At 41.6% G+C, this 15,428-nt stretch overlaps 1 protein-coding gene across 2 annotated transcripts; it reads left to right on the top strand.

Moving 5' to 3' along the window:
• Window positions 1–766: 766 nt before the first annotated feature.
• On the top strand, window positions 767–4,216 carry LOC311243504 (CREB/ATF bZIP transcription factor-like). 2 transcript variants are annotated; one of them, XM_084332745.1, is made up of 4 exons: window positions 767–897; window positions 1,917–2,842; window positions 2,984–3,059; window positions 3,584–4,216. In XM_084332745.1, exon 2 carries the CDS (start codon window positions 1,977–1,979, stop codon window positions 2,763–2,765), a length of 789 nt encoding a protein of 262 aa, XP_084188871.1. In that variant the 5' UTR covers window positions 767–897; window positions 1,917–1,976; the 3' UTR covers window positions 2,766–2,842; window positions 2,984–3,059; window positions 3,584–4,216. The 2 variants fall into 2 exon arrangements, with proteins under 2 accessions (XP_084188871.1, XP_084188870.1); XM_084332744.1 differs by having other exon boundaries at window positions 1,917–3,059.
• Window positions 4,217–15,428: the final 11,212 nt, after the last annotated feature.

The following is a 15,428-nucleotide window of genomic DNA, read 5'->3' as shown; positions in this document are numbered from 1 at the left end:
GGTACATTTGTCGGGCCACGCGTCTGCTCTGCCCCATATCTCAATATGGCGAAGAACGAGACGTGATGCCAGTAATGCTATATAACGAAAGGTTATCCTATAACCTAGTTATATGAATACTGGCTGAGCGCCTCGCTCTTAGCGCGCCCTGAGGTCCTTTGGTTGTGTTTTCTATGATGGAAACTTTTTCCAGAGGAAGCGGGAGTGTGACCATGTCCGGTGTCTTATAGGGGAACACTGGGGCGGGGCCTGGTCAAGTGCATGGGTGCATTGTTTTCGTTAATGAAGCACAGTAGGTGCTGGAGATAAAGATATATCTCAATATGGCGAAGAGCGAGACGCTCAGCCAGTATTCATATAACTAGGTTATAGGATAACCTTTCGTTTTTCCTTCTGATTAGCACTATTACTACTACTAATTTATATATTTTATATCCAGTTTAATAATCTGCACATTGTATATTACTAATTGCACTTTACTATTACATTTGCACTTTTACTTGTGCTGTACCGCAAGTCTGCTGACTTGTTATACAGAACCTGTAATTCGATACAGAACCTGTAATTCGCTTTGAATAAAAGCGTCAGCTAAATTACTAAATGTAAATTATGACAATTACATTTCAATCGAATCTAAAAATGGATACGGCTAACAATGTGCTACACCCTCCGGTACAGTAGGCGGCGGTGTGACGATGAGACTTCGCCTCTTCCTCGAACACCATTTTATTAGAACAACGAGGACCGCCCCGCCCCCAAGGCGCCATTTTCATGCTTTTCTTTCCGAGAGACACGAACACGAAGAGGAGCGTTTTATATGTATTCAGAAAACAATTCAATATTTGTTTATGAATCACGTTTCGCTTGTTTGTTTTTGTTAGTTCTTCAAACGAGAGGGTAAGTGATGCTATTTCAATTGTGGACGAGGCTCGTCTGGTCTTCATATCACATTTGGATATAAATGCGACGTCATCTGTTAGCTAACGCTAACAATAATGTTACCTTCGGCGTCCATTTGGCTACTAGGTTATCTAGCAGCAGCGAACGTTAAGTATCCAGTCATAACTCTTTAAAGATGACATGGTTTTCTAGACAACTGTCTCGCATGGCTCCGTTTCCACATGTTGTTTTTGCCAGCGACTACTAGTCGGTGTTGTTTGCTAAGTAACGTTTGCTAGTAGCAGCGGGCCTTGTTGTTTCCTTGCATGAAACTAGAGCGTGTTGTGTGTTGAAGCCTGGTGAGCTGACGACGTCATTGGTTTTCGCGCAATTGAAATGAACATACCATCTGTATGTTGTTGTGGTACCTTTACTGTATGTTGTGATTGTACATAACCGTTTTACATGTAGAGGTCACGCGCGCGTGGCCGGTGGCACGTTGATTCACGTGTTTCCCGCCCCGGGCTGAAGAGGGCCAGGACGTTGCCCTGACGTTGGTTGTAGTTAGAGAGGCCTATAATTAAGGCCCTCAATGTTGCTGAAACCATTCCTGACCCAGAAATCATACATTAAACAATGTTCGACAATAACACTATATATATATGCATATGTCTGAATATACCTGCATATATTCCTTCTATATATACCTATTTTATACACCTGCATATACAACTATATGATAGAATAATGCTGTATTATTTATATATATTTATACTTGGATATATATCCACATCTGTCTACATATCACATGATAATTTTTACATAACTAGATATTTCTATATCTTACCTACTCTTACTAGTTGTGCTGCTGGCCACTGTATGACTTACTACCACATAGTAAGTCTTTGTGGCACTATTTTTCATGTTAACATTAAAGTTTGGTGACAAAATGCCTTTTCAAATGTCTTAATTTTGTTAGACTGAACATCACACGTTGCTAACCAATCAAAAATGTTTTACTGTCTTATTTTATACAGATAAGGAAATCCAAGTTGTCTTCTGGGAAACAAGTTAGTCTTCCCCGACCACAGTCCACGATGATCACCAGAAGGAGAGGTTGTGCGGTTGACAGCGTTGAGGTCCAATCTGTCGAGATCGAAGTCACAGACGCCGTACAAACGATCGAAGATCTCCAGAGTCCACCCGGGTCCCTGCCGGCGATAGACGCAGACGCTGATCGCCTGGCCGACTTCTTCGGAATCGAAGACGTAGATTGGACATTTGATAGAGACGCAGAGTGTTCCCCTCTCTTCGACATGGGGTTGGACGAATTGGGCTTCTGCGACGTCAAGGACTGCGATTCCGGCAACGAGGAAGAAGCGTCTTCGAGCCCTTCTCCAGATAGGACGCCTTCCGACGCGAGGGCCAAGGCCAGACACCACCAGTCCGGGAGCATGGTCAACAAAAACGCCATTGCCGCACGGTTGAACCGCCAGAAGAAGAAGGAATACGTAGGCGGGTTGGAGAGCAAAGTGGACGTTCTGTCCGACGAGAACCACATGCTCAAGCGTGAGAACTCCCAGTTGAACAAGAGGGTGGGGGAGTTGGAGGATGAAACCCGGTACCTGAGGGCCGTGCTGGCCAACGAGAGCATGTTGGCCCAGCTCTTGTCCAGGCTGAGCGGTATGAACGGGATGAAACTATCTTCCTCACTCCTCCAGGGGCACGACTCCAACGACCACGACTACGCCCTGCCCAGGAAGCGAGTGAAGGTGGAGGAGAAGGAGACGTCCGGTGGCGTGTGTCTGCACGTGGACAAGAACCACGTCTCTGTGGAGTTCTGCACCAAGTGTGCGGAGAGCGCGAGCGCGTCGCTCAAACTGTAGGGTCAAGTACTTCTACTCTGTTTTTCCAGACATACGAGACTGAACATGATAGAGCCTCGGTGTAATGGACTCCAGTTGTGAGTTGATGGAACGCTGAATTTGAATTTAGCCTCAGTCATTACCTAAGAACTGCAGAATGTGCATGTCTTTGTGTTTTTCAAAATGTGACAAAAACCAATGATTACACAGTACAGGGTACTGCTAAACCTTGTTGACAGTTTTCTTCTAGGTAATGGTTGATCTGCCATGCGGGATGAGTCGCTTTCTGAACACCATGGCCTGCCTGACTCCATGGTAAGGATCAGACAAGCAAAGACGCTTGTCTTTCAGTTGTGTTTTTCTCTAGCGCTGAGGCATGTTGCAGTAATCTGCAGTGTTTATAAAAAAAAAAAAAAAAAAAGATGGAAAGAAAAGTTTCAATTAGACATTTCTGTTAGTTTAGTTTGAGTACTTGGATAAGTATTTCCTTTTTGTGTGCGTTGGATTGTTGAAATAAGTACTTTACACATAGCGGTTAATCTGTAAATACATCCAAATATATATATGTAAAGACAAAAAGAAATACTGTTTAGATTAAGGTGAAGGTTCACAATGAGCTTTTTTTTTTTTTGTAAATTGAAATAGTTGACAAATAAAAAAATTGGAGACTTAAAAAACTGGAAAGGAAATTATCCAGAAAACATTCAATTTGTTAAGAGTTGAAATCAGTCGGAGATCCGACCCTTTTTTTTTGCTTAGAATTGGTCTCATTGTGAACCGGCGCCCTTGTACAGAAGAATGCTTTCATTTAGAGCCCCCTATTTTTCTTTATGCTAAAGTGGATTCTGCTGTTGGAAGTGGAAGAGGCGTCAAGGCGACAAGCTGCTGCCAACGTGGCCTGGTATTTTTTTAAAGGTAGTATCTGTGTCAATTTTGTAAGTTACCAGTCCTCCACCACACCTTTCAAACAGTGTAGCTCATTACACAACATATTTGCAGTTGACAACAACTGTCATTATGATTTTTTTTTGATAGTGGTAATATCTGACTTTTAAAGGGGCACTTCGCTGATTTTCAACCTTAATCCTATCGTTCGGTTGTGAGGAGGACGTGTGATAATCTGACATGTAACTCACCAACGTCTCCTGCGTCTCGAGAGCCGTATCGGAACACGTCGGTGAGTCACATGTCCTCAGATTATCACATGTCGTCCTCACAACAGAACGATGGGGTTGATGTTGAAAATCGGCGAAGTGCCCTTTTCTGTTAATTGTGTCTTGTATATATATTAACATTTTGGAATGTAACCACCTACTAAATCAAATCTTCCAAAATGACCTTGTTGAAGTGGTGAAATCACCAGTTTTTGTATAAGAAATCAGTTGTGTAACAAAAGAATGTTAGCATGTGTATATATAATTTTCATTTGAAGAAAACATTGTTTGACACCCATGGGTTCTGGGAGAACGTTTGGAGAGGAAAAAAAATAAATACTATTTTGATTATACTTTCAGTTTCATTTGAACATATGTACTGTCTCTTGTTCCATACTGTTGATATTAATGCTTCTCTTTTTCTCTTTCTAAACAGCAGGCTCTCTGCCCATAGAGACCTAAACTATTCCTCAGCATTTGGGTCAAGTCTGGTAAAGGTTCTCAAACAAACGAGCGCAACCTCGTTTGAGTGGAAAACTCAGAGTGGCCATTTGAGTTGGAAGGGGAAAACCTTTAACAACACTAAAGGAACAAGCCAACATTATGGGAAATGCGTTTACCGTCTTCTTCAGAGTCAGACAAATAAGATGGGATACCAATTCCCTCTCTGTTCAGTAGAACGCTACCTGGCTGCAAGTTAGCCTAGCATAGCACAAATTAATGCAAGTGGATACAGACCACTAAACTAGCTTAAAACTCTGGGAGAGGTTGTTAGGCTAGCTGGTCCGTATCCGCTTCCATTTATTTGTGCTAAGTTAGCATGGCTTTCCACTGAACGCACAGAGAGGAAACTGGTATCCATCTTCTCGTTTGACTCTGGAGAAAACGGTAAGCTCATTTCCCATAATCTTGGCGTGTTCCTTAACATGTCTTTTAATACTTGCCTTCAGGAAGTACTATGATCATAAGCATGAAGTTGGACTCTCGTATCGGAGCAGAGGACGGTAGGCCTGGCTGGTTTCAGGTCACATGAGCAGCTCGGATGTTAATTTGACCACGCCCCTGTGACGTGTAATGGGGAGATGGAATCCAACATGCATCAGTTGGACAGCAAACTGAAACCTAAAGGGCAGTTCACCCAAAACGTACAAAAGATATCCCCCCTCACCGTAGTGCACTATTAAAGGAACACGACATCTTTTGGGGAAATTACACGCCGATACATAGTTACCCTTTTCTTCTGTGCATGCATTAGGCTTAGGGAACAGCCACACCATTAGCCTACCTTAGCGTCATTCACTGGAAGTAGGTGTGCCAGTGTAGCCTAGTTCTTAACACATCCACAGCCAAAAACGGCTTACGACGGGTTTCACGGTCATGCGAATTCCGCCATTCCACGGCGTACGACGTTATTGAGATCATATTAAATTTTTTCGCCATGGTATTCATAATTACCTCACCCAGCCTCGGCTGAGACAGTGGGACTCGGCACAACCGTGCAACGCTTCAATACCGCCGCCTTGATCGGGCAAGTTACAACCGGAAATGGATCTCTGGTGATCTCCGTGCATCTGGGAAATGCGTCCGGCAGGCACATATTGTTGCGGGACTCAAGACACACATCCGTGTATATGGATCGCTGCCATAACTCAATAATCGATATGATTTGGGCGTTTATTTCACCATACAAACCGGAAATTGATCTAGTCGATCGCGTCAAATAAGTGGGATCTTTTTCCTCCAGTCTCATCGGCGAACGGTAAGAGGACAGGAACGTTACTTTCAGCGTGGTTGTTTATTATTATTAATGCAAATTGCTCTGATCAATATATCACCCATACTACATAAAGCATTTACTGACGATCACGGAATTATAAACGACCCCCCCCCCCCCCCCCCCTTCCGCGCATGATGAGTCATAACGTTTAGGATCATGTAGGGCTGGGCGATAAAACGATAACGATAACTATCGCGATAAATTATTTCCTCGAAATAAACATGAAACGTGGTCGCAAAGTTTCGATATATCGATTTTCCAAGCTTGGATATGAGCACACGCACTAACAACCAATCAGTGAAGGAGATGGCCGACAGCGGAAGGAGACCCGGAAGTAGACCCGGAGGTAGGACTCAGTAAACAAGGCTGGCTAGGCTAATTAGCTTGCACGGCGCTATTTTACAGTTTACCTGCCGAGTTGGTGTGTGTTTTGAATTCTGAGGGTAACTGTTATAGTAGTGTGGGGTATACGGTGGACGTCGTTGCAATGTATTGGGGCGGAACAGAGTATTTTATGCTCATATTTAGTACATTGTCATGGAATACACCGCTTGGAAACGAGGCTGGCTAGGCTAATTAGCTTGCACAGCGCTATTTTACAGTTTACCTGCCGAGTTGGTGTGTGTTTTGAATTCTGAGGGTAACTTATAGTAGTGTGGGGTATACGGTGGACGTTGTTGCAATGTATTGGGGCGGAACAGAGTATTTTATGGTCATATTTAGTACATTGTCATGAGATACTCCGCTTGCTTTGGCTAACTGCTAACGTGCACGGACTGATGACGACATCAACTCGACTCGAGACATTCGCAGCAGCAAAACAAGTATATTAATAGCCCGTCCATCGGCGCTGGGCATAAGTTAATTAAACTTGACAGACATTATATCGACGATAATTATCGATATAGAGTTATATCAATTTTCTTTTATTGCGATAACGTTTTTGGCCATATCGCCCAGCCCTAGGATCATGTACAGTTAAACATTTTAATATAGCATGTATCGGCAACAAACGGCAGTTGATAATCTATATATGCGTTTATGCCTATAACAAGTTCTAGGAATTACTGCAGAAAATGATAACATTTATATTCTAGACGGTATTTTCGTATGAATCTATGAATGAAAAAGTATCCTACATCCTGAACGATAGATAATCGATGTTGAATGGGCCATAGTAATGTCAATTTAGCAATACCATTTAAAAAGTTATAGCCCTGCAAAGAAGGTGAACATCTCCATAGGCTTAGAGTGGTGGCAGAGTGGTATGAGAGGGGCAAACTGCATGGCAGTTAATGTGTTAACAGTCACGAAATACACTCCAAATTCAACTCCAAAGCTTTCCTGTAAACATGTGACCTGTGTATTTACCACGTGGAGAAATATATATTTATTTATTTATTTGACATTTTCGCTTTCTAAGCAGATATATACGCGGAATTTTCTTTGCCAAACCACTGCTGCCTCGGCGCAGTGATTTCATCACCTCAAAAAATATTTTTTCCATATGGTAAATACACAGGTCACAACATGTTTACAGGAACTTTTTTGAGTTGTATTTGGAGTGTATTTCGTGACTTGGGAACTAGGCTACACTGGCACACCTACTTCCAGTGAATGACGCTAAGCTAGGCTAACGGTGCGGCTGTTCCCTAAGCCTAATGCATGCACAGAAGAAACGGCAACGCCTCTTTCGAGAAACCATGACATGGTTACTCTGCAATAATCCAGACCTCGTGAAGATTTTCATTGCTAACTAATGAACACGCACCATAATTGTTTTCAATGAAACCGGGCCTTTGGATTATCGTAACGGTCACGATTTCTAGGGCGAGACATTGCTGTTGAGTTTCTCAAATGTAATTCCTTGGCATGTGGACTGTCACAAAATAACTGTTGTATTTGTCCAACTGCAGATATCTCTGGCCCATGGCACCATCTGTACCAAATCTGGACACCTGTGACCGAATTAGTTTGAAAGAAAATGCTTTGAATTGGGTGTATACAGAATATCACAAATGACCAAAAATTCTGCTTGTCTAAAACATTTATGAATTATAGTTATCAGAAGGGTAAACAAGCTATCTTTTCTGTGTAAGGAAACCATGCCTATATGGCTGCGTTCATTATTGTTTCCATGGACACTGACATTTTATTAATCATTTAACTTTTTCAACTTTTATAAAAGAGACAAAAATATTGGGAACAAGAAGAATATATTAATTTATTCAATATATTAATGGGAAATTATACGAGTATAGGAAGCACTGGTTGGTTTACTTCTTCTTTGGGCAGAGATGGACACCTCGTCAACTTTCTCAGGAGTGTGGCTCAAATCGTACCGAAACTAACTAGCATGGGGACATTTTTTGCATTGTGGGTGAACTGCCCCTTAAGTTTGACCTATTTTGCAAAAGATAAAGGAAGTCTCATGCCGATCCATCTAATACCGCCTTTGCAACTATTGCATTGCTCAAACACGAGTGGGGATGGAAATCAATGAACATCTGACCTGCTCATGTGACTCGACCCAGACGGGCCTATGGATCTCTGCTCAGGAACAGCTGGGTAGAGAACAGTTTCTGCTAATGACCGTAGTAGGAGATTTCCTGAAGGTAAGTAATAGATATGTTTTAATGAAAAGGAGAGTACAGGAGCACACAGATCATCTTAGTTGTATTTATTATAGCTACAAGTATGATGTTTCATTGAACATTGCAGATGCTGTTTAGTCTAAACATCAATCATACTTGTACCTATAATGAAAACATTGAGTCAAAATGTTAGTCATACTACCATCTATAATGACAACTAAGACGGAGTTAAAAAGTCAAGTCATACTTGTACCTAAACATCAAACAAAAGGTTTGGAAATGTTAGTTTGGTAGATTATTTCTCTGTTGTAACGATGCTTCTTGGCAATACATTTTATACCGTTGCAAATCCAGTTTATTTACCTTTTTAAACTATGCCCCATTTCAAGGAACATGAATTTGGGGGATGAGCAGCACAGCTTAGTATGGCTTGCGCCCATGAAAAATTTGCCAAATCTCTTGCCAATGCCAAGCAGCCTATTCTGCTGTTGCTATTGACTCATGTTTGGTGGATTTGATGATTGAAGTCTATCAGTAACAAGGGCAGAAACTAGACATGGCAATTTATTGTTTGTAAGTTACCACACAAGTAAACTGGAATGTCATTCCTCTCCTCAACCCGTATTTGTCGCAAATCAGCCAACGTGGTGGTTTTGGTCACCCTAGCACGAACAGCACGCCCAAGCTGATCCCTCAAGTGTTCAATTGGGTTGAGTTCTGGACTGTTGGCCTACTCCCAGATTCTGGAGGTAGTCTGATAAACCCCGCTCTGGGGGCGAGCATTGTCATCTTGGAGGATGGAGTTCGGTCCCAGACTGGACACATGGGATTGCCACTGGTGTAGGTGTGGAAAACTGACAACTTTTTCATGGGCGCAACCCACATACGGCTGTGCTGCTCATCCCACGAATGCATGTTCCTTACAAATGGGACACCATTTAAAAGGTCATTAGACAGGCTTTCCAACGGTATAAAATGTATTGCCAAGAAGCATTGTTACACCAGAAATAATCTACCAAACAAATTTCTGAATATTTTGTTCGATTTTTATGACGACTAAGACACTGTTGAGTTGAAACATCAGTCATACTTGTACCTATAATGACAACTAAGACACTTGAGTTAAAACATCAGTCATACTTGTACCTACAATAAAAAGTGGACGCCAATACTCTATTTGGACAGCTCTTCAGGGCCTCCTCAAACCGGTTGAAGCCAGTGTACTCCCTACATAGATCTACTTTAATGGTGGTAAATACCCAGCGCTACGCTTAGAGGGAAGCGCCACTCGTTCAGCGTTCAAATGTGCTACTCCTGTGTCTTTAAAGTTCAAATCGATCTAAGCTGAATTTGTACACATCGTATATAATCTCATAACTGATGTTTGTCAGTGTCTGTTATCGACTAATGTAGACACAAATAACTTGGTACGAGCACACTGCCATTTAATGACTGAAATGTCATTAAGATACATTTTTAACTCTTCCATTTTAACTCCTCTTCCAATCTCCTACCCTTAGGAGCTCTCAACCAGGAAGCCATACGTTCCCATTGTATGCAAAAAAAGAATCTTTAAATGCAGCTCGCAAACATATTTACAACTTTAGATATGTTTTTATTAAAACCAGAATTGTGGTTATTACAAATTGTACTTAAAAAGGCAACAAGCTCTTTATTTATTGACGTCTACAGCAGTAAACCGAATGGTGGTGTCAGAGCGACATTTTGTTTATGGCAGTGTTCTTTCACTGTTACCTTGTTGAATCGAGTTGCACCTGTAAGAGCTTCAGCCACCTTGTGGCTCCACATCCCGCTCATTTCGTAGTGCGTCGTAATCTGGTATGATGCCAGATAATTGAAAAACAACAATGGGTTATCGTTGCCTACTCCAGCCAGCCCAGAAAGAACGTCTTACCAGTTCCTTGTTGAAAGAAGCTTCCAGAAACAACGACTCAAGTGAATTACTGAACAGGGATGTAAATTACTTTTATATGGTGAAACCTTTGTGATAAAAGCAGAGGTATTTGGCACAGAGGTAGCTTTTGCTACAGCCCCCAAAAGATATCAGATGTATCGCTGGCATTACAGTTGGTTCACTTTATTTAAAGACTTGTCTCTTATCTTGAGGAATTAGGTACCAGCTAATGCCATTTTGAGAAATACCTGCCATGCCCCCAGGGGCCATATTTGTGATGTGGTCTTTTTCTGCCATGAAAAGCTATCTGATTTGGCACTTTTTTTTATAATAAAAAAAAATCTATAGATTCTTCAGCTTAACTGCCCTGCCGAATGAAGCTACCTCATAGTATTAGTGGAATCCAGTCATTTACCTTGTACCTTCGATCAAGAGTTTCTGAAGTGTGTCCAATAAGCCCCAGGCACTTAACCCCCAACTGCTCCCTAATAGGGTGGGTTGGAAGCAGATGACATGTAAAATATACATGTCAATGAAGAGGTCGTATTTTATTCCAATATAACACTCATGCTACCTAGAAGCAGGACGTTGCAATAGTTCTCATCTTCCCGGGGTCATGACCTTTCACACATTCATACTGGAAATTGCCCCGGTTAAAGACTTTTCCTAACTATTATGGGTCCCACTCAAAGGTACTTTTCAACATGAAATGCTGGATAAATTGTTTCCATTTAGAATGGAACTGGTAGCCTGTGCTGTACTACTGTATCTTAACTTTAAAGTAATTTACAGTTGATGCAACAGTCACTACATTACAGCCTACTACATATTGTAAATCACAAATGTGCCTATTATATTTTTGTTATTTAGTTGCAGTGCCATGTTTAGCCACCAAGTGGCGCTCCATTGTTTGTACCTGATGTAACAGGTACTACAAATGGAGTGACACATGGCACTGCAACTAAATAACACAGAAATATAATAGGCACATTTGTGACTTACAATATGGGTAGCCATTGTGTAATATGGGACCATATAAACGTAGGATTTAAAATCCTAAACGAGTCCTAATGGGTTCTTTACAAACAATGCCGTTTCACAAATGTGAACCCAACGCAGTAATGGTATATTAACTTCCTTCTCTGCTCATGTGACTTGATTGGCTGCTGAAGTATTGGTCCAAAGTGGAACTGTAATCAGGGAAATTAAGTTGGATCATTCTCTGCACTTTTTTATGGCATAATCTTTTTTACATTTTTTGCTCAGGCAGGGAGAGTGTCGAGTCACTGGTCATTTGTGTTAAAGTCAGTCGAGTTGATATCACACCTGCGGAGGCTGCGGTAATATGGCTCAGGGTAAAAAATAAATGAACAAACATATCACGTAGAATGCACCTACATTCAATATCAAATACTTTTTAACTTTTACCAGAGTACTCGTTTATCTGGGTATTTCTACTTGAGTAAAGGAATTGTGTACTTCCACCACTGCTAACTTCTAGCGAATCAAATGTTTGTGAATTAAAATGCGAGCGCCCTTGAAACCACCTGAGGATCCCCAGACCCCACTTTGACAACCACCAAGAGTCTTGGACCGGATTCCAGCGCAGACATGTGAACATCAATGAATATTCCCTGGTTTTATGGATGGACTGTCATGCTGTTTGTCAACAGAATATAACATGACAGTGATGTGGTACACAAGCACTAAGCGAAAATACTGATAAAAATATATAGAGGTTTGGTTCTTTTTGATGGTGACGAGATACAAGATATGGTGTAACAAGGCCCAGGACCGTAATACTTAGTGATATATAAGTATAGAATAGCCTGTAGTATCATTTGTTAAAGGTCAATAATGCAGGCCATATTAATAAGCCATCAGAATAAAGCTTGTGCAGTGTCATATTATGTTAAGTACTGGATCTCCTGGTAACCGAATAACCTGAAGACTGGCAGGAGCACTCATTCAAGGGTACTACGACTGCTTGTACCAAAGCACCTCAAATGTGCTAAAAACAAGATTACAAACATCACAAAACAAACTGGTCAGACTACTGCTTGACCTTACTCATAAAACTCACCCCTGCCCATTTTGGCAACCTAGGATGGCAGTAGATTGACGACAGAGTACAGCAACTTGCAATGGGCCTGGTCTACAAGATACACTACACCACTCAGGTACCCATATACATGTCGAAATACTTCCCAAAGGTCAGTGAATACCACGACCACAACACCTGCAGAGGGAGTTCCACAAATCACGTGCAACCCAGATTTGGCACAAACGAGGGACTAAACACGTTTTGCAACTATGCCACAACAATGTGGAACGCCCTACCCACAGTGAAAGCCGTAAAAAAATATTTGAATCCCTACCCACATTCAAAACCGCTCTCAAAGAGCACCTACGGGAGGCTGCAATTCGAAACTGGCCACCGTAAATGTCCAACCCCCCCTCCCAATGGACAGTCTCCTCCCAACCGTATATGTATATATTTTCTCCCACCCACCCACCCCTTCTTAATGTACAGTCTCCTCACCATCATAGTATGTATATAATTTTCTGTTAGGATCTCTGGGTAACAGTACTGTATATTTGCATATCGTATATGTCACAAATGTAACAGTACTACTGGTATATACCTGTATGTCATAATTGTCATGTATGTTGTGTATCATATGTCATAAATGCCATTATGAATTGAAAATGGGGGACCCATTGTAAACAAGACAAACGTCTTTCTCTGGTCTGCACCCCCTTAAGAATTGTGTGTATTGATTTGAGCCGTACTGTATTGTACCCATTCTGCAATCTGTTAAATAAAGTTTTCATTCATTCATTCACTATAGTTATCTGTTATCAGGCTCACTCTCTCTCTCTTCACTAGTTATCTGTGTTATCAAGCTCACTCTCTCTTCACTAGTTATCTGTGTTATCAAGCTCTCTCTCTCGTCACTAGTTATCTGTGTTATCACATGCCATAAATGTGTTATCAAGCTCTCTCTCTTCACTAGTTATCTGTGTTATCAAGCTCACTCTCTCTTCACTAGTTATCTGTGTTATCAAGCTCTCTCTCTCGTCACTAGTTATCTGTGTTATCAAGCTCTCTCTCTTCACTAGTTATCTGTGTTATCAAGCTCTCTCGAATGAATGAAAACTTTATTTAACAGATTGCAGAATGGGTACAATACAGTACGGCTCAATACACACAATTGTTAAGGGGATGCAGACCAGAGAAAGACGTTTGTCTTGTTTCCATCAGGGTCCCCCATTTTCAATTAGAATAGACATTTATGACATACACAACATACATGACATATAGGTATTTAGTACTGATACATTTGTGACATAAACGGTATTCAAATATACAGTACTGTTACCCCTAGATCCTGACAGAGTATATACATATGATGGGGATGGGACTGTAAATTAGGAGGGGGTGGGTGGGTGGGAGACAAATATACATACGGCGGGGAGGGAATATATACATGCGGTGGGGAGGGGACTGTCTATTAGGAGGTGGTGGGGGTTTTGGGCATTTACGGTGGCCAGTTTCGAATTGCAGCCTCCCGTAGGTGCTCTTTAAGAGCGGTTTTGAATGTGGGTAGGGATTCACATTCCTTTACAGCTTTGGGTAGGGCGTTCCACATTGATGTGGCATAATTGCGAAACGTGTTTAGTCCCTTGTTTGAGCCGAATCTGGGTTTAACATGATTTGTTGAGCTTCCTCTGGTGTAGTGGTTGTGGTATTCACTGACCTTTGGGAAGTATTTTGACATGTACATGGGTACCTTAGTCGTATAGTGTATCTTGTAGATAGTTATCTGTGTTATCAAGCTCTCTCTCTTCACTAGTTATCTGTGTTATCAAGCTCTCTCTCTCTTCACTAGTTATCTGTGTTATCAAGCTCTCTCTCTCTTCACTAGTTATCTGTGTTATCAAGCTCACTCTCTCTTCACTAGTTATCTGTGTTATCAAGCTCTCTCTCTTCACTAGTTATCTGTGTTATCAAGCTCTCTCTCTCTTCACTAGTTATCTGTGTTATCAAGCTCTCTCTCTCTTCACTTTTTTTTCAACACGGTTACATACATTTTTTTCAGGAACACTGTCTTTTCGTCTCTACCTGTTTTCTTATACAAACAAATTGTCAGATGCAGTCAGGTTCATTCTTATTTGACTAGGTCAGCCGATGATGGACAGATTATGTTACCACGTCCAAAATCAAATGCTTTAAAGAGGACGGTTGTTTATCGTGCCATCAATCATTGGAATAACTGCCCACTGAACATAAGTAAATTGAATAGCAAAGTGTCTTTCAAAATACCACCTGAGAATGCACTACTTAAATATGTGAGCAAAATATTCTGATGTTTATAATGATGTCTACAATGTTTGACTGTTTTTAGATTATCATTGTTAATTAAGTGAATTGTGATTGTCATATGTATATCTCATGTTTTTTTTTTATCCACTTTTTCTCCCATTTTTCTATATTTTCTCCCATCCCAATTTCGTATCATCCAATTCAACCCTCCCCTGTCACGAACGCTGTTTCTTGCCTCCCACAAGCCGGCTGCAATGTGGACTAAGTCATACATAGCACAAGTCCCCTCCGGTACTTGAGGTAACAGCAGTCGCATCTTTTCACCTGCGCAGCTCGATCTCTCAGTGGCGAGGAGTAACGCGTGGAAGGCTCACGCTGCCCCCGATACTTCCTGATTCTACTGCGCAGGCGCACCAACCGACCTGTAGGAGTCGCTGTCCACAACGCCCGATCCCCACCCATCAGTTTCCCACCCCCTAATACGGCCAATGTGTATTAGTATGAACGACCAGCTAAACTGAAAGCAATGTGGAGCGCTGGGCTCGAACAGGCGAGCGCAGCGTCTCTGCATCCGTGGTGAGCGCCTTGCCCACTACGCCACGTAGCCGCCCTATATGTATATCTCATGTATTGTTATGTTTTGTGTTTTGTGTTGTCTTTCTGTGTGGACCCCAGGAAGACTAGCTCGCCACTTAGGTGGCAGCTAATGGGGGGATCCTTTTAAACAATAAACTAGTTATCTGTGTTATCAAGCTCTCTCTCTCTTCAATAGTTTGATTGATTGATTGATTGAAAACTTTATTAACAGATTGCAGAATGGGTACAGTACAGTACAGCTCAATACATACAATTGTTAAGGGGATGCAGACCAGAGAAAGACTTTCGTCTTGTTTACATCAGGGTCCCCCATTTTCAAT

Source organism: Notolepis coatsorum, assembly GCF_963971535.1.
Source record: "Notolepis coatsorum genome assembly, chromosome: 17".
Classification (NCBI taxonomy): Eukaryota; Metazoa; Chordata; class Actinopteri; order Aulopiformes; family Paralepididae; genus Notolepis; species Notolepis coatsorum.
This window is presented reverse-complemented; position numbering and strand designations above follow the sequence as displayed.

What these genes read in the sequence shown, in the direction of transcription:
- LOC311243504 (XM_084332745.1), top strand. Translation starts at nt 1,977, where the DNA reads ATGATCACCAGAAGGAGAGGTTGTGCGGTTGACAGCGTTGAGGTCCAA.